General features: G+C 34.7%; 1 protein-coding gene and 1 long non-coding RNA gene across 6 annotated transcripts; one reads left to right on the top strand and one right to left on the bottom strand.

Annotated features, from left to right (window-relative positions):
- Positions 1-77: 77 nt before the first annotated feature.
- Positions 78-27,020, top strand: drn (zinc finger AN1-type doctor no). Of its 5 annotated transcripts, none has more exons than XM_011052024.2 (4): positions 78-563; positions 22,330-22,805; positions 23,463-23,634; positions 23,704-27,020. In XM_011052024.2, the coding sequence occupies exons 2-4, from the start codon at positions 22,521-22,523 to the stop codon at positions 23,850-23,852; spliced, it is 606 nt and encodes a 201-aa protein (XP_011050326.1). In that variant the 5' UTR covers positions 78-563; positions 22,330-22,520; the 3' UTR covers positions 23,853-27,020. The 5 variants fall into 5 exon arrangements, with proteins under 5 accessions (XP_011050326.1, XP_011050328.1, XP_011050332.1 ...); XM_011052026.2 differs by lacking the exon at positions 78-563 and adding an exon at positions 598-1,046; XM_011052030.2 differs by lacking the exon at positions 78-563 and adding an exon at positions 17,890-18,066.
- Positions 4,734-20,486, bottom strand: LOC147910621 (uncharacterized). Its single transcript, XR_015544066.1, has 2 exons — positions 20,120-20,486; positions 4,734-5,626 (listed from the first exon to the last, which is right to left on the bottom strand). It is a non-coding gene; the product is annotated as an uncharacterized LOC147910621 (long non-coding RNA).

The raw sequence follows: 27,020 nt of genomic DNA, 5'->3' as shown, positions 1-27,020 counted from the left end.
ATTCGCGATCCTTTCTCGGGTAAATTCGTGATCATTCGGCTGCATACGGCACGCTCGGACGGAGTGTGGAGGGGAGAGAGCAAAAGAGATCTAACTTTACGTCAGTCACATCAGCAGTATTCGTTCTCGTGTTCAAAGCTTTGGTGGTCTCTTTCTTCGAGTAGACTGATAATAGACGAGACTCGAAGAGAGTTGGGTGTGAAGAAGAGTTCTTCTTCGGAAAGGACCGTTCGTGCCGTCGTCATTATCGCTAGTAATCGTCGTCGGTAAATCATCCCTTTCGTAATTCCTATCGCCCTCTTCCCCCTGCGTTCCGTTTAATTCCTCTTCAATTTCGCTCTATCTCTATCTTCCTCTACCTCCTCTCATATCCGCGCGCGTATTGTGAAACAGTGTGAAACGCAAGGCAGGCAAGCGATTCCGCGAAGAGGCGGGATTCATTTGCGAGCGCGAGTGACCGAATGTTCCGCTGAGAATTATGTGGAATAGTGACGCAGAATTGGGATCGGTCGCGCGTCAAGTCAGCTGACATATTGCGCCCTGCTGCACCGCAACAGCCTTCGGTAAGTGTCGCAATCTCATGCGCGCTCTCTACCCCCCGCGGCACACAGCCACTACCCCGAACTCACCGCGGACTATTTTCGGTCGGGGATAGCCGTGAGAGACGGATGACTATTTCTCCTCATCCTTACCTCTCCCTTCCCCTCCCCTCCCCCTCTTCTAACCCCCCTCGGACCATCCTCATCGCTACTCGCTCCTCTATACCTCGCGTTGCACGTATTCTCGTGCGGAGCTCGTTTTCCCTGCTCGCGTGGCCCCTCGCCGCGAGTTACGTGCGCGCAATTATCTCCGATCGAGACGACGAAGCCCCGGGAACGGCCGCAGCCGCAGCCGCCACCGCCGCCGCGTCACGCCGCGCCGCGTCGCGGAACGACAGCAGCGACGGACGCGTAGGACTCCGTCCGACGCGACGTGTTAAGTGGCCGCTCGTCGCGTGAAAATGCGAGCGGAGAGACGGACAAAGGAACGACGCAATTTGCCGCTAAGTGCGTATTCAAGGATGGAAGCCATGGCCCCTGCGGGCGTCCGCCACCGCACCGTTGTGCTCTTTGCATGCGCGTGTGTGGCTCGAGACCTCTCTTTCTTAACCTCTCCTCTCTCTCTTTCTCCCTCCCCCCTGCTCTATGCTCTCTTTTTATGTACGTGTTTCTCTCTCTCTCTCCTCCCCTCCCCTCTTCCTTTCTCGACATCGCCTCTCTTTTTCACTGTCGGTCTTGCACGACGGCGGCGCTCCGTTCCACTCCGATTCGAATAATGCGTACGCTAGACGTCACAAGTGCTATCCGTTTAATTTTCCGCTTAGAAAACGTTTTCCGAAAGAACGAATTTTCTGCGTCGCTTCTAATTTACCTAGCTAGCTCATAATTCTTATCTATTCTTCTAATGCCACGCAAGATAGGAATGCCATTGATACCTAGAGTGCCTAGAGTTTCGTTTGAGTAGATATCTTTATCCCTATACAGCACGGGGGATCGATTGTGTATCTTGAAACGAAATGAAGATTACAAAAGAGTAAATTTAGTAGGTGTTACTCAATGAAATTATAAATATTCTGAATCTATATACATAAATTTGATTTTTGTAATTTTCATCTCGTTTCAAGATACACAATTGATTCTCTGATTATTCCAGCATTATTGCAGTATTGCAAATATTGCTGGAGTTGCTGAAAACTTCTGAGCTGTATAGGCCACGATCAATTTTCGATCAATTAACGTTCAGACGCGGATGCATTTTTTTACTCGCCGAAAAGAAAAAAAGAGAAAAAAAAAAGAAAAAAAAAAGTCCCCGTTCTGTAACGGGTTCGTGACGCATGCCGTACGTTTACGCGCTTACGCCATTTCTCCTTGCCTCTCCCACCTCTCCTTTCTCGCTCTCTTTCGCCGACGCACTTCCCTTCAGGTGGCCCTTCGAGCATTCCCTCCCCCTCCCACTTCCCCTCCCCCTCTCCTCGCCGCGTGGGTCCTCGTCGTTGTTTACAATCTTTCTGACTCGGGCGAGAGTCTCGGAATCGTGGAATCGCGGCCGCTCCGGCCGAGAGCACTCAGACTGGTTGCCCTCGGTGGTCGAACGGAACTCTCTCGCTGCATGTTTCCCAGCGTGCAGCGCACGCCTTATCAAGAATAATTTCTCGTATCTACACCGCGGTACTTCCTCTCTCGCTTACGCGCTTTACCTGATTCGACCTGCTTGGCTTTGACGCCAGCCGTTCTCAGCCCACGTCATTACGCGCGCGTTTGCTCTGTCTCCGTACTTCCCTTTCTTCTCTCTCTCTCTCTCTCACTTATATGGTTTTTATTTTACTCTCTCATACTCGTTTCTATCAATTTAGTTTAATTTTAATCTTGGTTCAGCTAACTCTTCTTTTTCTAAGAATTAGAAATTTTCATCAATGTCAATGTAGATTAACTTTAAATTCGATTCAACTTACTCTTTATTTTTTTCTAGTTTTAAAGATTAGAAAAAGATGAAAAGTAAATTGAATCGAGATTAAAGTTAATTTATATTGATAGAAATAGGAATTAAACATGCACGGAAAGAATAATTTTGTTGGACCATTAAAGTAATTATATTGAACATTCAAGCTGGTTGTTAGAATGTCGAAACTTTCTAAAGCATTGTCATCGTGCTTGAGCATTCAATACAATGTAATTATTTTGATAGTTTAATAAAATTATTTTCTTTCTGGGAATCTTTTATTTCAGAAAATTCCAGGTTTATAAGAAAGAGAGAAATAGGAGGGAAGAAAGAGAAAAAGAGATGAGTCATTTAGGAAAAGTTCTGAGACAAGTCTCCTCAATATTAGATAAAAAGTACATGCACAGATAGAGCTTCTGATAGAAAATATAAGACCAAATTAGTAGCAAATATAAAATATAAAATATAGGTCTGCATCTACCTAAATTTTCAGCAAAACTGTTCTTTCCGTGTCTATTTTTTATTATACTTGTTTATATTTGGTCTACTAATTTGATCTTATATTTTCTATCAGAAGCTCTATCTGTGCATGCTCTATCTATGCATATACTTTTTATCTAATATTGAGGAGATTTATCTTAGAACGTTTCATAAATGACTCATCTCTCTTTCTCTTTTTCTACCCTTTTTCTCTCTTTCTTCTAAGCCTGGAATTTTCTGAAATAAAAGATTTCCAGAAAGACTGATTCATACTCAACCTGTAGCAACGTGAAATTTTTAATTTTTTTTAAAGTCCATTTCTATCAATGTAGATTAACTTTAATCTCGATTTAATTTACCTTTTTTTAATTCTTAGAATTAAAAAAGGAAGAAGATAAAAAGTAAGTTAAAACCAAGATTAAAGTTAATCCATGTTGTTATAAATGGGCATTATTATAGTAGACGTGAAAATCAAGAAGGCTTAAAAATTTAAGTATTAATCGCCAGATATATATTTATTACGAATACATATATGTATATTTATATATGTATGTATATATGAAAGAATAAATGTGATATTTCGTGTTAAAGAATGCAAAAAAAATAGCATCTTATTTATTTTATATTAATACTTTCGAATTATAAAATTTCCAAAATGTTTTTTTTTTTTTTTTTTTCAATTGAAGTTGAAACAGATACTTTAGTTTTATTTCCAGTATAAAGGCTAATTTCTAGAACTATTGTATATCCATTATACAAATACTAGAGAACTAATTCAAAGTAATGGTTATGGCCTCATGGCAAGAGAGTGCAAATCATTGCGGAGTTATCTAACACTGAAAATTAGAGACAACGTCGATGCATTAAGCTTCAGGAATAGAGTTAGATAACAAGTTTTTTTTTAATTATATTGAAATATTTTTTTTTTAATAGAAATTCAGTCTCCAATCAAGCTAAGATGTCAGAAGTTAAAGATAAAGACTGAAGCGGATGAGGATTTCCCGCGTAGTTTCCGCTAAATCAAATCCATCGTAAAACGTGAAATTTCCTAGGATCTCCCATGATGTTAAAACGTCCTGCGCGAGCCGCTTATTTTTGATACACTCGATTAGAAGGCACGCCGGACGAGTTTAATAGATGCTTTTCCTTTTCTCAGGTTCCTGCTTTCAGACACGTCCGCAGTTTAATATCGCCGTTAACGTTAATCGCGTAACTCTTTCTGTATCTTGCATTTTTTCATAACTATTGTAACGGAGCGATAATGAATTCCGTCTCTTCCCCGCCCTTCGCACATTCTATTTGTATCTATGAATGTAGATCGATATATTCTATGATCTAAGTTTATCTATTACATCTTACCTTGTTTCATTACATGCGTCTTAATATATGACTACCAAATAAAAATATTATTTTCTGTTCTTGCATATTTGCATATCTCTGCCGCATATCATGTTTAAAATTCTCTATCGTCTATTTTCTTATATCATATTTTGTATATTATATATTAAATTATACATTACATAATTTTGTAGGCTTTTTCATGTTTTTTATATTAATTGTATCGGTAATGAAATCTTAAGTTTTACTTTTTTATAATTTCTGTTAAAATATATACATATAATCCATTTATAATTACAGAAAAAAATATTATAATTATTTATCACTCTCGAAGAATTTAGCATTAAATATAAATTGCACTTTTTAATTTTTAATTAATTTTTAATCGAGATAATTAAAAAAATGTAATATAGTTTGCCATTATAATCTCATTAATACTAAATAAAGGATCTTCCGTTTAAAATACATAACGTTCGAACATTTAATATTATATTATTATGTTTCTTGATGTTATCTATAAATGAAAGTACTTATATACTGACGTTTGATCATACTGTTTATATTTACGAGTAACAATTGCAGTTGGTGTGCTCTAAATTTGCTATTTCATCTTGTTTTGTTATATTCTTTCAAAACATTTGCTCGGTATTAGTAATTAAATATATCTTTAAGGAGATTCTCGCGTTTGATGAAATATAAGACAAGTCTATAATATACATGTAATACAAAAGTTAATAATATCAATGATATCTAGAAAAAAATTTCACTTAACTTTTACCGTATCATTTTGAAGATATTTAATTTTAAATTTATAGAATTTTATATTACAAGTTGAAAGTATAACCTTATTCTCTTTTAAATTGAGACACTTGTGTTTATAAGATAGCAATTTAAAAATTATTATAATTATAAAGTAAACACTTAAGTTTACACTTTGTTTTCGTAAAGTAAACACTTTGTTCTCGTAAAGTTTCATTTAAACTGACTGTATAGTTTACAAAAAATTTATATTCTTCAATGAAAAAAGAATATATCAAATGGATGATGCGTATACATCAAATGAGCACCTTACAACTTTTATTTTGTTATTTTGAAAACATTTAGTAACATAAAATTAACAATAATTATGTGTAATAGCATAAGATATTGTTAGTAATCTTTTTATTTCATTATATTTTAATTGTTTAATTGTTTAATTGTTTTACATATTATTATAAGTAAACTGTCTATTGACTAAGAAGTAGCGCGAGAACTTTTAATACATCTCTTCCTTTTTTTCTTCCTTGCTTGTTCTATATGCTCTCTCCTTTGTACAAATTCTTGAGTCTTTCTGTAACAGAAAAGCGAAATTACACAAAGTCTAATGTAGTTGTCATTAAATTGTAAAGAATGATAATGAAAGGAAGTGAACTTTTCGATGATCCTCTAATGCTACATTTTTAATGATTATTAGAGATGATTTTATGATACTAAAAATTACTCTCTCAAACGTTCAGAGTGAATTTCATTCTGAAAAATGCAATCCCCTTAAAGATCGAAAATTGAGTCATTCTTTTTCAAAACTGAATCAATTTTTACTTTTTAGAATGAGATGCCACTTGAAAGAATTTAAGAAGTATTTTAATATATAATCCATATTTACACAAGATATTAAGACTATTGATTTTGTAACAAACAATTAACATTAAAATAATGCTAAATTAATGTTAAAATATATATTGACTTTTCTCTCACTTATAACTGATATTGAATGTTTTTTCTTAATTTGTTTATTTTTTTTATTATAGTTCCTAATTAAAATTATATGTAAAGAGAAGTAATGTCGGGAATCGGCACAAATTTCTGCGCTCGGAATGCCTAATTCTCCCAATTGCTAGCCTTGATTGATACAAACATGCTGTAATATATGCAGAACATTATGGAATTATTGCAGAACTGACGGCATCTGTCCAAATAAGCGAAATAACCAATAGTCGATTGAATGATTACTTAAGCTTAATTAAGTTATTTGTCATCTGTCCCTAAAAAAATAGAAGATATTTGAAAAAAGATAGATGGAGCAAATTAAAGTAACTTAAACACGTTATTAAAAAGATCATTAATAATGGAATTATAAGAAACCAATTGGCTTCAAAGTGAAATGTACACGGTAAACAATTGTCAATTAAAACCGGCTGTCCTTGTGACCTATATTTCTACTGTAAAGTGTGTTGTATTATAGAACACAATATCCGAAGTGAACTATTGCCTGATGCTTAGCAGTAGCTCATAATTGCTAACTAAACCTATAAAAACTTCCTGTGAGAAAAGAAATGAGACTTCAAATTTTGTATATCTTTATAATTAACTTTGTGTTGTCATCAAATACTTATCTATTTAATTAGGGTAACTCCGACAAATACACTGCGCTGAGATTTATGCCACAAAAATCAGAAAAAATAGGAGATAATTTTCGTGCAACTCTGTTACATACCTTTATGTTATATTAGCATTGTGTTATAATTTCAGCTTCTTACTGTTAATATTAATGAAATTATTATGAGTTGAATCGATTTGTCACTGTAATAAGTAACAATATCCTAAATTATAATCTACATAAAATGATTACTATAGGACGTATAAAAAACTTAGTGATTATTTCGTGATACATACGTGTAGTGAAATAGTAAAGCATGTAGCAAAATATAAGTGCTTTGCTTTCATATTCTTTGTTTAGTTTGTTGTCTTGTATATCTCACTTGTTTGGTGAGATTTTGATATACAGCATTTTTAACGAGCGGGATTTATGCCAAAGCATACAAAGTGCGCAAATTGAATTCATTGCACTAAATGCAATAAACGCATTATATGAAATCATGACACTCATGTCATAACACTTGTAATATATGTAGGAAGATTGTAATTATTATTTATTATTATTTCATATACATATTTACATTCTTATTCCTTAATAAAATTATAAATACATTTTATAAGTTATTGTGTCATTATACGTCTTATTTATATGGATTATTTATAAATTTTTCATGAGCCGTATATACCCCCTCTCCCTATGAGTAGCCATATATCTTATTCTTATGGGATATACAGCAAAAATGCAAGGATTTCAAAAAGTTGATTTTTTAATATGAAAAATAAATATTTCGAATTTCTAATATTTTTTTCATAGTACAAAGTTTTTACTGATATAATTCATTTACTATAAACATAGTAAATAATATTTAATAAATTAAGTTTTTAATAGGTGTGGCATATATACCGGAGTTACCCTACATGGAATTAGAAATATTCTTAAATTTCATTAACTGTTAAGTTACACAATTTAATTTCATGACATTACATTAAATTTAATATATTTATAACTAAAAAGTATATTTGTGTAGAAGTACATAAAATATAATGTATTTTTCATGAAAATTCATAAAATTTTATTAAAAATACGTTAAATTTCATAAATTTAATGTACACGTTCATTTAAGTAACTACTGTAACTTAATTTTCAGTTAAATCATTCATTATTTTTAATTTCGTTCATAATCACGAGCTTCATTTACATGTAAAGGAAGCTCATATTTATATTTCTAACAATGTATATCTTTAACTTACACAGCAGTCCTTAAAGCCCCTTTCAGATAAAAAAAACAAGAGTTAGACGAAACAAAAGTCCATAATTTTGAAACAGATAATGAGGCTCGAAGCATTGTGAGCGTTCGCCACGCTCCGTTTGCCTCGCACGCCATTCATTCAGAAAAGTCAAAAGCCAAAGACTTCCAAGTCTACATTTCGCACTTAAATTTCGAAATAAGAAATTCTACTGCGTGATCAATCTCCATCCTTTCTTTTCCATTTTTCGCGTAGACTAGTAATTATACCTGCGATTTAATATTTTATTTTTACGTTTCTTTACGTTACACGCACACGCACATGCACACGCACACGCGGCAGACGCGTGCGCGCACAATGCGCTCCGTCTACACGCGCGATGGACTTAGAGGCTTTGTGTGTGTGTGTGTGTGTGTGTGTGTGTGTGTGTGTGTGTGTGTGTGTGTGTGTGTGTGTGTGTGTGTGTCTTCTCTCTTTCATTCTCTTTCTCCCTCTCTCTTCCTCTTTCTCTCTTTCTCTGGGACAATGTACTCTCCGTGCTCACGCGCGTGCGTGTACGTGAAAGCTGCGGCGAGGTCGTCGTGAAGTTCGATGCCTGCTCGAGAACAGGCGAGCAGGTAGAGACGCACGGGGATGACCATTCAAAAAAAAAATGCATCGTCGCTCTTATTCACTTAAGCAATGGGGATGGCTTATCGACTGGCCACGACGAATACCGTTAAAAATTAACGATAACCAAACGGTATCAGGGACTTAATTAGCAACGAGTCTTTCCTACATTTTAATTTAATTAGTAATGGATTTTTTTAAGTTAAAGCCTATGATTGAAGAATGATTTTTTACTACATCGAAATTTAAAGAGTAAATTAAAGACTAAACTGTATAAATATCGAAAATATAATAATAATTCATATATTATGATACATATTTTTATAAAAAAATATAATTGTAAAAATTAACGATAATAAAGTTGTATCAGAGATTTAATTAGAAACGACGTTTTAGATTTATTAAGTAAAGCTTACGACTAAAGGATGAACAAAAACAATTGATTTTTTTTACGTCGAGATTTAAATGAAAGAGTAAATTGTATAAATATCGAAAATATAATAATTATTCATATCTATATTATACTTTTTAATAAAATATAATTGTTTATTTTATAATATTGTAATATTTTTCTTACTTGTTCTATTAGAATATCGAGATTGTAATCATATCTACATTATAATACTTTACAATGAAATAATTATTTATACAATAATATAACATCTCTCTCGTAATATACTTTTGTCGATACATGTTCTATTGTTTTATACATATATACATATATTATATCTCCCAATATTAATACTTTCTAACGATGTTAATCTTTTTAAGCATCCATGATTATTAACAACTCCAGCTCATGCTCTCTAGCGTCGCCTTAGTTCCTGCTACCGATGGTTTCCGGGTGGATTTCTAAATATTCTGCTGGCTATTAGAAATTTTTTCGCCCATATCGTCCGACAGCCTAGTGCGTCCTTGCTTGTAACGCAAGCACGATGCTATGGCGCCCGCGTTCGAGCCACGAAACGAATATGAATCATCATCTCCCGATCGCATCGGCGTGAATGCGCGAAAAATGCGCGCGCACACGTGCACGCGATACTCCGTTCCGTCGTGCGCGGGATCTATTATAGCGATAGAAATAAATCTAGCGTCGATCCCCGAACAAATGTCGAAATTCTCGAGGTATAATACGAATCGTTGTATTGACGTAAATAAGGTGATGTATGAATTTATGCGTACCGGGCGTACCGCAACATTTTGTGCGCGTCTAAAATTAGATTACTAGCCGTATTCTTTTAAGATCCAGTTATCTTGTGGTTTAACTTAATCTTACTTGACTTGATAATGTAAAAATTGTTATTTTCTAGCTATGATTAATGAATAAACTAAAGGTTTTGTAGTGATAACTTTAAAAATTATTTACTACAAGTCAGTTTAGTGATTAACCATAGATTAAAAAATACAATTTTTATATTATCATCAAGTTAAACCTAATTACAGTTAATCAATAAAAATCACCTGACCTAAGAATAGTACATGTAGTCTTTTTGAAATCATAAATTTCGGTCATTAATTAAAATTTTATATTTATGAAATTATATTAATAAAAATTGTCGTATCAATTGTGTTATATTTTAGAAATTTTATTAAATATCTATATTTAATACATAAAAAAATTATATCCTCTCCTTCCGCCCTTGACTTATTTTTTTTAAAGTATACATATGTACTCTTATAATTCAGGTATGCTAACCTTACTTCCATCCAAATGTTAGCATTTCGTGATTGTTTGTCATTTGAGTTCGTCGCGAAGCTAGCATTCGTGCAAATCTTGATTCTCAAGAGGTTTGTTCGCGTTGTTTGAATCTCCCCAAATTGTTACTTAACGCAATGTCTGTAATGGAGTAGTAAACCTTCAGCCCGGATCTATTAATATATCAATTTTAATTTTGATTAACTTACTTATCTTACTTATCTTTTTCTAATTTTTAGAATTTAAAAAGATAGAGTAAATTGAATCGAAGTTAAAGTTAATTGATAGAATCGAACCTTAAACTGTAAAAAATTGACCAATTACAATCGAATGTGAGAATAATTGATCAATTTCTTACAGCTTAAGATTTATTTATTATTATATCTAATTTTATTATAGAAAAAAAATTGAAGATTTTAAATGCAAAAAAATGTAAGCAATGCGAACAGACCTGAGAATATAGCTATCCAGCTTTATTACTACTATAGAGTTGCAATAGAAAAATGCTTCGATTTCAATTGAAATTGCTGTTAATATAATTCGTGCAGTCAATTGTCAACAGTCTGATGATTGCGACAGAAACTGGCGTGCGTTTTTTTATTATCTACTATACATATTAGACACGTCTTTTCGTTGAGCCGTATACTGTTGCGAATTGGGCTCGATGAAAAGGAGCCTGAAGTTCTTCGCCTTTCGTTTCGGTATGATAACTAAAACGTTTACCGATACGCATTAATGCATTGCAATAAGAAAAAAAAAAGTCATTCTAGTAGCAGAGAAAGCCGATCTGGATAAAGTGTCGATGCTTTTTCGTATCTGTATCCATGATCTCGTTGCGCTCGAATTGCATCGTTGTTACATACGGGAGCCGTCTCTTTGACTTTGATCGACGAATCCTCGATGGGTTTTGCGAGAGAAATTAGTTCGGAAAACTCATTTTGCGCGTTGACGCTTTCTAAGGTAAATTTATCGTTCACATTTTCTGAACGATCGGGAGCACCCGATATCGAATAAGAAGTAATGCTAGTTTCTGTCTAGTTGGAACATAAATAGCAGGTGCACGCGCACAGCGTTCCATTGTGTAATTGCACAGATTTGAAGACTAGTCGATCCTGTTTTCTTCGCCGTCTATTATTGAATGGATGCAATCTCTGCACGGTGTAGAGTTAAAAATGATACCGCGGCAATATTAGTGTCTAAACTCGAGAGCAACATTTTGTTTGTGATCGTTACCTGCTTCCGTTCTAAATTTAGTTCTTACATGGCAAGAAGGAACACGTCAATTCTCAGAGAATGAATTTAAAAGTGCATAAATCTTCTGTACCTTTTTATAAAAAACGAGAGAGAGAGAGAGAGAGAGAGAGAAAAATTTTGCAAATTTGTACAATAATATAATTACATGCTGTTTCTTCCTATTTTCAGAGAGCTTTTTATCGAGCACTAATCTTATCTTCTTTAATGGGATATTTCTGACATTTTTTGATAAATATTACTTGAACTTTTTACTTTTTTAAAAGAAATGCAAAGTTTATTTAAAATAATTAGATTGAGATTCAAGGGAGACTCAAGGAAATTTATGTATAATTTCAATTAATCTATCTTTCATTGTTGCAAACGCAAAATGATAGCTACGTTTTATGCAAAGATAGAATCTCGTTCTTAAATTGTCACTTTGAAATTTATATTGAAATTATGTCACAAAAGTAGGTTAAATTTTTGTTAAATTTCGCGCATATTTATTATCAGCTGACCCGCCGAAAAGGAAGGCGGAGCCATCTCCAAGGTTGTAACTTGGCCAAGCTCTTCCGAAATCTGAGATATTCCTGTATGATAAAGGCGGTGGCGCCTGAGCCCGTACGAGCTCGACTAAACGACTTTGCGAAGGTCGAACGCAATCGTGCAACGTTAGCGGCCATTGCGGGAAAGGTCGTTTACTCCTTCGAGTAAACAAAGCTCTCGAATCACATAGCGGCAAATCTTTCGCGACTGACGCAGCTGCGCTATTTTTTTCGATATGCGGAACATATAGTTGTTAACCTTCAAGATTCCACCTGCAATATGAGATTAACTTTAATCTCAGTTTAACTATTGCTGTTTATCTTTTTATAATTTCTTAGAATTCTTAAAATTAGAAACAAGTAAACATTAATAGTTAAACTGAGATTAAAGTTAATCTCATTTTGGTGGAACCAGGTATAAAATTGTTTTAATATGTGCAAGTTGATAGGTGAAGTACTCAGAATGCTTAACAAATTTTTTAATTTTATAATTGCATTTTTTTACTAATATATTATGTTATAGTTAAGTTTATTAGTATATTATAGTTATAAGTTAGTAATATATTAGTTATATCTTTATAAAACAGAGAAATGAAAACATAATGAACTTTAAAACTTCTAAGTATCTGGGACAATACTTTTTCTTCTCTTTTTCCCGAACAAGGTTTTAAAGAAAATTATACCGGGAATGCTGTGGCACCCCATCTACTTAAAAGTTAATTGATATCAAAGGAACATATTTTTTGTCTTGAAACTTATAATCCTGATCTAATTAAGTGCATGTATATACTGAAAAAAAATATAGATACTGAAGAAAAATGTTAATACATTTTTCCATCTATTCATTGAACTTGATGTAGCTACGTTTTTCGGATAATTCCAACTTGCCCTCTTTCTTTTGGCAGGAATTTAAATGCTATCCTTCATCGTACCGTCCTAATTTTCTTTATCATTGTCGCCCACTTCGTCCTCACATCCGTACGAAGGATCTCACTTGATTCGTTATACGTGGATTCGATCGATACGAGCTCTCGTCCTCCGTTGCTTGACGTCATCCTCTTTTTATTTCAATTTATTAAAATCGACGTTAAGGTCGCGCACGCGTTGCACCTTTGATAAACATCGGGGAATAGGGTAGAAACTTGAAAAAAAATAACGCGATCGAATTTCGAAAGGTAAAGAGTTACACATCCGGTGGAGGGAGAGGGAGGGGGAGAAGAAGACATTCTAGCATGACCAGCATGAATGAAGAAGCGTGGCGATCGAGTCATCGCGTCATGTGAACTTTACCATGACTCTCACTTCATGCATACGATTCCCCTTCCTTTGTCCCACTCTCTCTCTCTCTCTCTCTCTCTCTTTCTCTGTATTTTTTCTCTGTCTCACTTTTTCCTGGCGTGAACATTTTTTTTAAACTAGCGCACGTTGTTTACAATTTATGGCAAAGATACGTCATAGCTCAGTCATAGCTCAGTCATGATAATAACGTGACGATAAGAAATCCTTTTGCCGTCAAATGATGAGGATCATTTGATCCTTTTGAACTAACATGAGAATATTTTTACGCGTCACAGGAGATAAAATTCACTATAAATACATATTTGGTCGTTGGTCGATTCGTAAACAAAAACCGTCCGTAGATAAGTAATCGGGAAATCGTGAATGCGTCATCTCCACATTGTTATCCATGTCGCATGAGTCAAATGCGCAGGCACATTGTAAAAGACGATTGAGATTAGCGATTCATTCCATAACGAAGTCAGCCAAATGTGGGTAATTATATTATTGACATCGAGTTGCTCTCTTTTCAAAATTAACAACTTACTAAAGTTATTTTTGTGGAAAAAAACGAAAAAAAATTGCATGCTTTATCTTGATTTTTATATTACTCATTATTTATTATTCTGCAAAGAAAAAATATATGAATAATAATAATAATGATGTAAGTAACTCACTTTTTTATATCTATATACGTATAAGTTTAATTGATAACAGTGAAAATTACATATCGCTCACGGAAAGAACGATTTTACTCTAAAATTAGATATAGATTTCAAAATAATTATTTTGTTGAACTAATCAAAATAATTAGGAAATCTCAAGTATATAGTGAGCAAGCTGCAAAAAAATTTTAATATTTTAACAACTAGTTTAAGCGTCTTCTTATATAATTATTTTAATAAATTATTGAATTATAATTAAATTTTGAGGTACTGGAGCAAAATTATCCTTTTCGTGCTATGTTGATAGAGATAGAATGACACAAGTAAAAAATTAACATTTTTGAGATGGTAAAAGGAGAGATCGATCCTAAATATATTCTTGTGAAGGAGCGACATATTTGTCAACATATTGCTTATACAGAAAAGTATCATAACTTTGAGAATAAAATTTACATAATTCTATATTGGGGTGGATTGTAGCCTGAATTTTGAAAACTTATATAATATTTTTAAGAATACAATTTTAATACAGTTTTAAAGAATATAATTAAAAGTATAACATGAGAAAGAAGATAAAATAGAGAAAGAAGATTAATATATGCATATTATATTAGTCATCCTAATTAAAACATTCCTAATTAAAATAATTAAAAAAATTTTTTTTAATACTCTACTGACTATAACGGTATTAAAAATTGCTAATTTTGAGATGTATCACTTTTCTATGAACATAGTGATATGATTTTTATTTTTTTTTTTTAATATCGTAACTTGGTTTCGTAATTTAACTTCAATGAAAATATTAGATGTTTGAGATAAATTTGCTAATAATTGGATTAAGTTTCATTATTATTATTAGAGCTGTTTCATATTTTATCGAATACAACGAATTGAACAAAAAGAGTCATAAAAAGAAAATGGAGTTATAAATACCTAATAAATGAAGTTTTGCGCATATTTGGGGCATGTGCTTATTCTTGTTTAAATTTGGATATGGCCAATTCAACTTAACTCAATTGCTTGTAACTTTCATAAAAACGAATACATTGTGAAGAATTTTTTTAATCGAAACGTCAGACGTTAAAGAATAATACATAACGGTATTAAAAATGTATATATAATATTATAAAAAAATATAATATTATAAAATGTACAAATGTATATATTTTTATTAGATAATAAAGAAATTATAAACAATGCAAAAATCATTGAAAACAGAAAACTGGATATATCACACCCAGAGTGATGACCGAAGAATTCATTATTATACATTATATATTATTGTTACGTAAAAACAAATGGATATGTCAGACTACGAAATATTACTTTCAACTATTTTGAGCGTTGCCATTTCTCGAATACCAACAGTCATGACGAATAAATAATAGACAGGATGCACACGCCCCGAATATACTTGCAAATTTATGTACGTGTTAAAGACATTTACAATCTCCTGTGTACGTATATAGATAGATATAATTTCAGGAAGTAGTAAGAAAGAAGAGAAAAGATTTAATTTGTCTTTCTGCGCCGCTCACTTTTGTTCGTCTCGGCCTTGCTGTGGCATTGCCTCCTCATTGTGACGAAGGAACTTGTCAGCTCGATACTTATAACCGATGACGACGTAGTTGTGACGTCGCTAAGAATAATGTTAAAGCTATTGTCTCGTAAATCTCAAGAATTATCGCGCGAATAAAATGATTACGAAGGTTTCTAACTTTGTCTAGGAAATCTAAGAAAAACTATAGATTTTTTCACGTTGTTTGAAATTCTTAAAAATTTTTGTACTTCTAAAGAGATTAATATATATTTGGACGTTGAAAAGAGGGAAAATAAAGATTCTGAATGTAAAAAGTGAAGCAACGCGAGCAGATTTTCACACTAAAAAACATTTTATATTTGTGTTGGAAATGATCCACTCAAGTCCTTACTAAAATTTGTTGTTGAACATATTATTTAAATAGTTTTTGTTAAATTAATTGTCAGCATTTCTTAATGTCAAAGTAATATTTCATGAAATGAACAAAATAACAAAAAAATAATATAATTTTTAAACGTAAATTCAAAGATGAATGAATAAAATGTTGATTTAACATATTATAAATATTAGTTTTACTGAAAAAAATGTTTCCACGGTTTGTTTATAAACTGTGTCAATATTATTTTTTACGTTTAATTTTTAAATAATATTGTTAATACATATCTGTGTTATCTTCTAATATGTTCATCTTGTATTAAATAAGCACATAAATTTGAGTGGATCGTTCGAAACACGTGAAGTATATTTTCCATACAAATGTTTCAAATTGTAGAGAAATCTGAGAAGAATTAACTTCTAGAAATGTTTCTAAAATATAACTCTCGATTGTGAATTGGACACGAAGTAAATAACAAAAAAATATATTAGAATGAGTAAGAATAAAGGAGAGAACATTGCAGAAAATGCTGGACCAATTATTAATTAAATGTCATTTAATTTTCTCTCTTCACTTACGCGGTGTCGTTCTACCCATTTGACGTCACATCGACGTGGTATTGCAGCTGTCAAAATTTCACATGTCGCGTCCGTGTTGTCGGTCGGGTTCGACGAAGAGCGCAAAAGTGGGGTGAAAGCCCGATTAAGTTGGCTCGCGGGTCGAAAGTGGAGGGAGAATTACTTTTCGATGGATTGTGCAAAACTGTCGATGTTTACTCGCGTCTACTTGCGAGTACAAAGCGTTGCACGATAATTTCGAGTAAACGAAGCAAATATCCTCTATATAATATTTACGATCTTTTTTGCGTTTTAAGCGGTTTTTTTTCGTATTGTAACGCTTGTCAATTCTTTCCGTTAATAATCTTTCTTTCGAAATATCGTTTGAATTTTATCCGAGGAAAGCGACTGAATTATTGAAATACGAATCCCAAGTAACAAGGTGACATTTTAATAATGTCTTATTAGTGTCTTATTAATGTTCGTCATTAAGATGCTGTTAAGAACTAAGAAGTCACCTTGCAACTTTTGATTGAATCAGGCGGTTGATTATGTATCTTGGAACGAGGTGAAAGTGAACGAATATATTGGAATATTTATGATTTTATTGATCGCTAGAATAAATTTACATATTTTTATCCATTTTCGTTCCAAGATAAAAAAATCGATCCTCACTTATATTTTTTAATCTGAATCATGCACAAAAATCTGTAATATATGTAACGTATTTTTGAACGCGATATTTTTTCGAAAAGAAGGTCCAGATAAGATTCGATTCGGATTTCAGTTTCTATGATAATTATACCCAAGCTATTTGAAACTTTCGAATCTAAGAGGTTCGAGAATGCACATATATTAACAATATTATAAAATTTTTCTCATTAATAAGTAAAACAAATAGAAATCTTTGTCGTGTATTAAAATTCACTTAACAATAATTATGTCGTTAATTAAAAATTACGTTTCAGAGTGATTCGATTCGAGTAAAATTCTATCGATGAGAGAGAGAGAGAGAGAGAGAGAGAGAGAGAGAGAGAGAGAGGCTGAAAGCGGAGTGCTTTGTCACAGCTAACATAGTAACATCCTCGCTCGGAGGCGAGCAAGTCATTCGAGAAGCGCGTGTTTGGCGATCGGAGTTTGCTCGGCGATGTTTGGCGTAGGAGATATCGTTTCCGTGGCGGCGCCGCAGAATTACGCGAGCGCGAGGGACTTACGACGGGCGAGACTGCAATTAAACGTCGAGTAATCGCCGCATTAAAACTCGTTGTCGTGCCACCTGTCCCGGTCTTCTCCGTCGCGCATAGCGTAGGAGCGTGCATTGGAAACACCTTACGGGAAGGTTTGATCGGCGGGTCTGCTAGTACTAGAAAGCTCCGCATCGGGGCGTCGGCGTCGCGAGCGCGCGTGTGCCCTCTCCCTTCCCCTTCCCTCCCTTCTCCGTCGCCCCTTTCTTATTCATTCGCTTTCCTCGCATTATCGCCTCACTTCAGTGCCGTCCGCTGACCACCGCACCGCGGCGTTTCTGCAGCTGCTCCGATCCCGCAGACCCTCCCTTTTACAAATTTCAACTCTCTGTCCCCTCACGCGCGATTTCGTGTGACGATTTCTTTTCGCGAGGTTAACATGATAAAATTGCTCGGGAGAGATATTTCTCTCGTGCAATTAAAGGTGAGGACACGTCTTGTCACGATGTGTTTTTGTTTGTCACTTGTTAAAATTGAATTTTTTGTGTTTCGACGGAGAGTTTAAAAATTATATTCTCCTGATTTGTACACGTATATGTATTTTATATTACGCGCATTGTCTATATTGAGGAATAGTGAACTTTGACAATTCTTCGTTGAAGTATTTTATTTATGAGAAACCACGGTCATAAGTCAAGTCTTTCAATATTCTGATTAAGTGAGCACGCGATTACGTATGATCACGATAGCTAAATTTTATGCTGCTTAAAGCTTATCAGAACCTAATAAAAAATTTGCTTTAATTGCTTAATATCTGATGCAATTAATGCTAATGTTACTCAGAAAATATTTTGCGCTTTTCGCACGTTTTAAATCGCGATGATCTGTGAAATAATTTTACAATTTCGAAAGCTCATCATCTCGATATAAATTCTTTAACGCATCATTATATATTCATCTTGAGAAATTTGAAAATTTTCTATTTGAAAATCTGTATATTTTTATCATTACATAAATACTTTGCGAAATATACACTGAGAAAAATGTCTAGTTAAAAATGGACGAACCAAAAAATTCTAATAATATCAGAATTTCAGTTCTCACTAGAATTTTAATAGATTTAACCAAAAAATTCTGATTTGTCCATTTTCAATCAGAATTCCAATTAATCCAACCAAACATTTTTCTCAGTGTATATATAATCAGAAAATTGAATGCTTAAATGGTGGAATTCTACGAAAGCAAGGTTTTCTTTTTTCTCTCGGATTAAGTTACCCTTTATTTTATCTTCTAAAGATACTAGGCGTGGCGAATTATGCATTTCAATTCGGCGTACTTATAATTCACTCGGTTATTCGATATCGATAGAAAACTCGTCAGACATTCGAACATACATGCATATCCTTTCAACTACTATTTCGGTACGGTTCTATATGTTCGTTCTAATAACTTTTTCCCGATCGAGACGGTTGACCCAATTCTTAACCTCGTGCGACCCCTTATAACCGATAGGGAAGAGGTACCATTTGATTCAAATAAAGATACTCTTTATTCGAGAACCGCTTTAAGCAGTTGAATTTTAATGAGATTAAATCTTATAGTCTGATCGCGCCCTTTTCGCAAATCTTCCTTCATTTTTTGTTAACTAAAAGCAACAGGGCTAAACGGTTTTGTAATATAAACAGAAAATAAATATATTTTTTCCATCATTTAACTTTAGAGTTTATCTTTTTCGTTTTTGCAAAATGTAGGTTAATACCTTGTTGCAGCGAACCCTTAGTTCTATTTACAAATAGTTGAGCGTCACGTTTATTATTCTAATATTATCTTTAATATTATATGTTTCAATAATAAAAATTTTGAACTGATATAATATAGGGATATAAATGTAATATTTCGTAATTTAAAAATCCATATATGAATTTAAAAGCTAGATTCCAATTAATCATCAGTTTAGTCATTTCTAGAATTGAGGTCAGACTCTTTAGGGCACTCTTCATTAAAAATATATGAAAAATATATATAGATACACGGCATTGTATGTGTTTGAATTTTGCAAAATTAATTTGTAGAAAAAAGTGTTATGCTTCTAATCGCTATAAATTCACAGTTTTAATTTTTCATGAACTGTTCTAGAAGGATAAACACATTGAGCTCTTTAAATACCATGTCTCCACATCTAATTAAAATCTGAATCTGATCATAATGAGAGAATTTGTGTCACATTTAAGTATATTCTCATTTCCTTTTCAATTAGAGAACAAAGCTAATAATACAGTAGATCGATGACCCAGCTAATTTAATGTCTTAATCTCGTTGAAGACAGAAAGCTGTCATCTGAAGAAATTTAACTGTTTGTCTGTATATAAAAAAATTAAATTTATATTTTGAATTGCATTTCGTTAATCTTTCGTTGATTTAAAAAAAGTGACACAGATCCTCGCATTTTTAGGCCACGTATTCATAACGTGATATACCAGTGATATATATTCTCTTATAAAATATCTTCGCTATAAAAGCACAAAATTCATCTTTACATAGAATAATCTCCAAATAGCTCGCGCGGCCGAGAAGCTGAGAACCGTATCGAGAGTGTGTCAAAAAGTGGACTTGTCCCGCTTTTTTTTACGATTCGCAGCATCCAATTGAATTCAATTGGAGCCAATCGCTCTCGCCGGAGAACGTTCCGAAATCACCGGCGCTCTCGGTTGCGCGCCGCATACGAAATCGTGGGAAGCGATGATCGACGATGAAATTTTCGCCGAAGAAATTCTCTCGTCGAAAGAGTGAAGGAGTCTGCGAGAGCGGGAGAAAGCGCACACGGTGGTCTCCGGGGGGCAGCTCGGGGCAGCTCGGGGCAGCTCGGGGCAGCTCAGAGTGTATACCCGTGTATACCAGCCGAGCATGTAGCTGTGCTGGCGACGGCGAGCGGTTGAAGTTCCGTGTATCCACGATCGGCGCTGGATGCGCCGCCGCCGCCGCCGCTGCGGAGTGCGGTAAGCGGTAAACGGTAAGCGGTTGTGGCAAGACAACCGCCGTTGCCGTTCACCGCGTCCGCCGCCGTCGCTTACGCGTCCGCCCAAAAGTCCAACACGCTGCAGTGCACACAGCGCGCCGTCTGGGTTGTCTCTCGGTCGGCCGATCGCCATCATGAAAACATTCGCCCGTCGTTATCGTTATTTCGCCTCCGTCCTTGTGGGCTAGCGCGGATTGGAGGTAATATCGAGCGTTGGGGAAGTCTGGACGATCCGCGCGCGCGAGCAAACACGGCCACGTTCACAGCGCGGATTCCACCACGGCTCGTCCATCGCCGCCTCCGTCGTCGCCACCGCCACCGCCGCCACCACCACCACCACCACCACGCACCACCACCACGCACGGGAAACACGGGAACGCGAGGCGAAGGCTGCCCCGTTTCGTTGGTGATTTCGCGTGCTGCGCGAAGTGCGCCGCGGGAGGATTATAAAACGAGGAAGAGAGAGAGAGCCATCGTGACGTGGGAAAGAGACAGGCGGTTCTCTCCCGACAGTCCTATTGTGAGCGGGGTGTCCGCGGATCGCGATAAGAGGATACGGCTGCCGCCACTTAAATGCCTCGCACAAATTCCTACTCCATGTTGTGCATCGGTTGCGACACGACTGCGTGTTGGAAAGTGAGTAATATCGTAACGCTGCGCGCGATCACGATTCACGCCTTCCCGTCCCATCGTCTTCGTTGACGATCTCTCTCTCGGGCTGCAGGCTGCCCGAGAGCCCCTGGCTGCCTAAGCTGCCTTATCAAAAGCTGCGGAACAAAAGGGAAGGAAAACGAAATATCAGATCGCCAAGATGACGTAGTAAAAATTCCTAGGAATTGTGCTTCCCCTCTTCCTCTCGCCCTCTCGCTCGCTCCCACCAGAGCTCTCTCGCCTTCTCGCTCTCTGTCGCGCTCACGTTTTAGCCTCGCAGTCGGAGCATCGGATCTCCTTTTTCTCCCACATTGTTGTCTCCTTTTGTTGAAATTTCGGTTATTATTCGGAGTGCCTCGGCGTGTCCACAGATCCCAAGGGCATGCCTCATTGAAGATATTTATGTTCTGACCTTGCATGACGCAGGAAGCAGGAGAAATTGTGAGAAGTCCCATTTTCTTGTTAAGTACACATTGTGTTACCTGAAATTTTCGAAAATTTATCTGCTTTTCTTCTCTTAAACGCTCATCATCCTTATCATTTAATTTAAAAACGTCATCGTCTCGGATTTCCTCTTTTGTAGCTTTTATACCTGTGATTTTGGTATTGTTCCTTTTAATTGTGTTGTCTTCGCGTTTATTTCTTTGTCATAAAAAAGATCGAGATAATGTAATATATTTTGTGAATTAATTGTTGTAACACAAGTTTAATATTTACGAAGTGCGGTACTCTTTGTGATCTTCGATTGTGATTTGGCTTTGTCATTCTTGTTTATGATGCGTTTTAATTTTTAACGTACTTTACATTCTCTCAATACATACTATTGTTGATGTACTTGTATAAAAAATAATCATTTGATGTACATGTATAAAAAATAATTATTTCAGACATTTAAATATAAAAATTAAATTTATGAGATGATAATGTTGTTATATTTGCATATATTTTAATTACGCTTTTATGCGTAACAAGTTTATATTATCTATGCATAAGTTTTGTAGTTTAAAACTTTGTAATATAAAATCTTGATTGGCATTTTATTTTATTCTTTGCTTAACTGCATGATTTACTTTTAAACAGGTGAGTACATGGTGACACACGGTTGTAGAGGAGCAATTGGGAAGAGAGCCGCAGCAAAGGACTACACCTAGTTATCCTACACCAAGCTGACTGCAACTTTCCACTGTTTCTCAAGGCAGTGATCGCAACTAGGATATAAACAGAAGTTTCCTTGATTTACGAAGAGTGTACACTAATAAAAGACGAGAGTTATGGAACGAGAGTCTAATCCTATGCAAGCTCTGTGTCGCAGTGGCTGTGGATTTTATGGCTCGCCAGCTACTGATGGCCTTTGTTCCCTTTGCTATAAGGAAAATCTAAAAAAGAAGCAGCAGCCACCAGTGTCAGCTGCCACCGTACCAACCTCACAGACTGTCTCCAGCAACGCTGGCACGTTGCAAAGCAGTTTTGGTAGCCCAGCAGCTACAGGAACGACGGCCCAACCTACCATTCCTACTATACCTCAGTCAACGTCGGATCTACCCAGTCCCAAAGAAGTGAGTATTACCATCTCTTTTTCATAGCTGCTCTGCACAAACGTAACGCCTTTGTTCTTTCCATTAATTTGCAGAAAATAGCGCTTATAAGCAGTCCTGAACCCACAAGGTCGTATACATCAAATTGTTTTTAGTCTGTAAAACATAATAAAACTTTCAAAACAGCCAAAGGAAAGAATATAAGAAATTGTTCGAGACATTAAACTGCAGCATATATCATAGCTTCTTTCGCATTGTTTTAATGAAAGTTTATCTTATAGAAATTCATGGACTGTAGATAAGAGAAAAATTATATAATTATATTATCTATAAAAATAGATTATCTGTATTTTTAAGAGGTAGTGATACAATATACCTAATTGAAACATTTAAATTCTGATAATGATTATGATGAAAATTTATTGAACAATCTGTTTTATTTGTTATATTTATTACTTTTCTAAATGATGTAGACAAATTTATACCTAATCAATTATTAATTAATATAAGGATTTATATGTTTCTGTAACATAATAACATGCAATTCTTTCCATTAAATTTAAAATAGGATACCATAAGAGATATCAAGAATATAAAGGAAACTTTTAAAAAATAACTATAACAATAAATAATTATTTTCATTATTTTTATATGGTATGTGTTACTTCTGTCAAACAGGTAAACAGAGAAGATCCGGAAAGTGAAGTAGGTGTAAGCAGTGCAGTAGCTGAAGGTTCATCGGCGAGTAGTGGCGATGTAGATGACTCCTTTGATGGCAAAGAGACTGATAAAGAATCTAAGAAGAAGAAAAATCGTTGTGCTGTATGTCGTAAAAAAGTTGGTTTGACTGGTAAGTGCGATGCAATGTGATTAGTTAGTGATGTTGCGTGGAGTTGTTTTGACAATAATAAATTTGCAGGATTTGAGTGCCGTTGTGGAGGACTATTCTGCGCCGTGCATCGATACAGTGACAAGCACGATTGCAAATTCGATTATAAAGAAATGGGCGCTCAAGAAATTCGGCGCAACAATCCAGTTGTTGTTGGTGAAAAAGTGCAAAAAATTTGAACTATTTAGTGTGTAGTCGTTGGGAAAATGGTTATTATAACTATATAAACAAACAGAATATAAAAAAAAAACACGCAGAAAACGAGATAAATTATCTGGCAGCTGATTCGCACGTCGAGGGGTGAAACGAGCGAGCGTGTAAGATCGTGAGCGAGCGAGAGAATGAATGAGTGAGCGCGCAAGAGCGACAGTAAAATTGTTTTGTAGCTGAATGTCGAGGTAAGGTAGAAAAATGAAGAAAAGAAACGAATATCAGACAAAACAAATAAACGAAAGATTGCAAATTAGAATGTGTGCGCGTGAGTGATTGATTCGTAATTGGATGCCAGTGCCATGTAAGTTTCAGATTGTCATCTAGCGAGAGAATTTTAATTGAGAATATACCTGGTTACTAACTGCTGCCAGTTTACTACTATTATTACCTATTATTATCTTCATGATTATTACGGTTTATGATTATTCTATATTATGTTTATTAATTTACTTAAATGGAAAATTCTGCGAAAATATGAAGCTCGTTTTACATAAAGGCAGAACTCTTGGTGCGGTCAGTCGGTCCAGGACGTCTTCTTAGGAGTTTTGGTTTGTTTGAGAAATTTTATACATTACTGTTTCGTTTATATATATCAAAAAGTAAAAAATAGGGAATGTTGCTTAGGTAATGGCTGACGTTGATGGGTGATCACAATCTTAGGTTAATAATTAGTCTAATAATTATTAAGTATATTAGTCTATTGATTCATAAATAATGCAATGAAGTATAAGTAGTACTGTGTGTTTATGTCCAATTTCACGTGAATATAACCAGCAATTATTACTCATTAAATATGTTTCAACCTATATTGCAAATAATTATTTACGGCCGCCAATCTGGGATTTGTAAATTAAACCCCTCTTTAACGTATTTCTTCGATTTCTCTTAGAACATAAATGAATTGTTAATGGTTGAAGTCGATTAGTTTATACTCGTTTTCTTTATTTTTGCTTGTTTTACGAGTTTTGTAGGGTAGCTGCGCGAGGTATTCCGGTGCTGCACAGCAGCGCATAATGTAAGAATAAATGATTAATAAAATGTCTAGAGAGGCCGGGCATTATATGAACGACGAAAGAAGAGAACTATTAAAGTTTGTAAAGTGTGAACGTATACTAAAATCGTGCGCGAAGGATATTACACTGATAAATTTTATAATTCACGTACATACTTCTATTTTTCTTCTCCGCGCTTAAAATTCGTGCCGAATTTTACTTTTCATTTTTCGCCCGTAAATACTTATACATGTTTGTAAAGTTATAGCATACACGAAAAGGTGCTATAGCTATCCAGCTTTATCATATTCCTGTAAAACAAGATGAGTGAAGACGATAAAACTGCGCAAACTACGCCTCACGTATAGGTCAATTCCTTGAGAGCTTCATGAGTGAGTTGAGTTTGGATCTTTAACGAAAAGAATATTTAAAAAAAAAACACACTGTGCGACTTTGCAATTTCACGTAAAACAAAATAGCAATGTTTTCTTCTATTTTTTTTCTTTGTGTTATTTTGGGACAAAGCGCTTAATCTAAATTGTGCTGCCGTGCTTTTATTTTTTGTTTTGTAATTAGTGGACTTGTATAAATATTATCCGCCTAAAAAAAATTGTTTTTGCGTCGCATCGAAAAATGTACATCAAATATCTTATTTTCGATAAATATATGAAGCGTTCTGTTAAATATGTAATCGTAAGGTTTATCAAGTTTTTTATGTGTTTTTCTTTCTTCAGTTTCGAGTAAGCGAATGCTCTGCATTAGTTATCCCGTATTAAGTTACCAAATATATTTCACGTGTCGTCGCCGAAAGTACTCCAGCCGCGAACGATTTTCTCCTCGGACACGTCAGCGTCACAGCTGAAAGTTTCCAGAAAATTTTTGCGACTTAACGATACCTAGAAATTAAGGCAATCTAAAAAGACTATACTTTCGGTATAATCATCAATGGATAATTTGGGCACGATTTCTCCGCGATCTTTACGGGACGACTTATATGCGCCGATTTCACATAGACAATATATACATATATATACATACACATATATATATATATATATATATATATATATATACATATATTTTATCTTGTATCAAGATATTATTGTTGTCGATGAATCTGTTCTTTTTTCCTTTTTGGCGCACCTTTTTAAGAACGCTGATGAGAGAAATCAGAATCGTGTATAGAAAAAAAACGCACACCACGTTAACACGTACACACATTTACATTTACACGTACACATACATATACATATTACATACACAGACACCGATTATCAGTAATATCGACGGAATGGTTGCCTTCAGGCCTTCATCCTATTTTAGGCATAGCATATTTTTCTAACGTGTATCGCAATATCGGAATAATCTTGCCTAGCGAGAGCGATAGAATGACCGAGAGGAAGAGAAAGAGGAAGAGAGTGATTGAAGGAATGCGTATGTGAAAAATAGAGATGCCTGGGAGAATGAGGCAGAGGAATGCGTGCGGAAACATAAATGATTTATAGGAGAGGCGAGAGAAAGAGAGAGATTGAGAGAAAAAAAAGAGCGAGAAAGAGGAAAAAAAAGTTTATCAGCGATGATCGTACTTGGCTGACTATATAAGGACGTAACACGATGCTTGTAATTATTACGATTGATATTAGTACGTTTAAGCTATTAAAAAAGTAACATCAACTTTAACATACATTATATGATTACAATTACCATCCTCTTTGAAATGCTTTAGACATTTAGGTTTCACGTACGTAAAGAAAGTTAGTATGCTACGCTTTTTCCCTCTTTCCCTCCTTCTTATTCCTCAACCACTTCTCATCCTCTTTCTTCCCAGGCCTTTATGGGCCCTTTTGACAGTTCTTGAAACGTTTATAATTATAGCAGATTATATTTATGTATATTTAAAAACAAAATATATATAAATGCATCGCCCTTAAACGAAAGCCGGAAATCGTTTTTTGTGTGTTCTCGACTACTTTGTATAGGGTTCTTTAATTAGCATCTCATCGAATTATATTGTAGCTGTAATGTACAAAGAAAAAAAAGAGAGAAGAGATGAGGTAACGTCTCCCGAACGTATTTGAACGAGGTGCGACCTTATTTTCTCTGTAATGAAAATTTTTGCTGCAATAAACGGTTTATCTTTTA

The sequence above is a fragment of the Acromyrmex echinatior genome, chromosome 2, assembly GCF_024713525.1.
Source record: "Acromyrmex echinatior isolate Ae372 chromosome 2, ASM2471352v2, whole genome shotgun sequence".
Classification (NCBI taxonomy): Eukaryota; Metazoa; Arthropoda; class Insecta; order Hymenoptera; family Formicidae; genus Acromyrmex; species Acromyrmex echinatior.
The sequence above is the reverse complement of the archived record's forward strand: the minus strand, read 5'-3'. Positions and strand labels throughout refer to the sequence as shown.

Bases quoted from the DNA above. Each gene is read 5' to 3' on its own strand.
- drn (XM_011052024.2), top strand. From the start codon at position 22,521: ATGGAACGAGAGTCTAATCCTATGCAAGCTCTGTGTCGCAGTGGCTGT. The intron at 22,806-23,462 runs GTGAGTATTACC...TCTGTCAAACAG, and splicing joins ATCTACCCAGTCCCAAAGAA to GTAAACAGAGAAGATCCGGA. The intron at 23,635-23,703 runs GTAAGTGCGATG...ATAAATTTGCAG, and splicing joins TAAAAAAGTTGGTTTGACTG to GATTTGAGTGCCGTTGTGGA.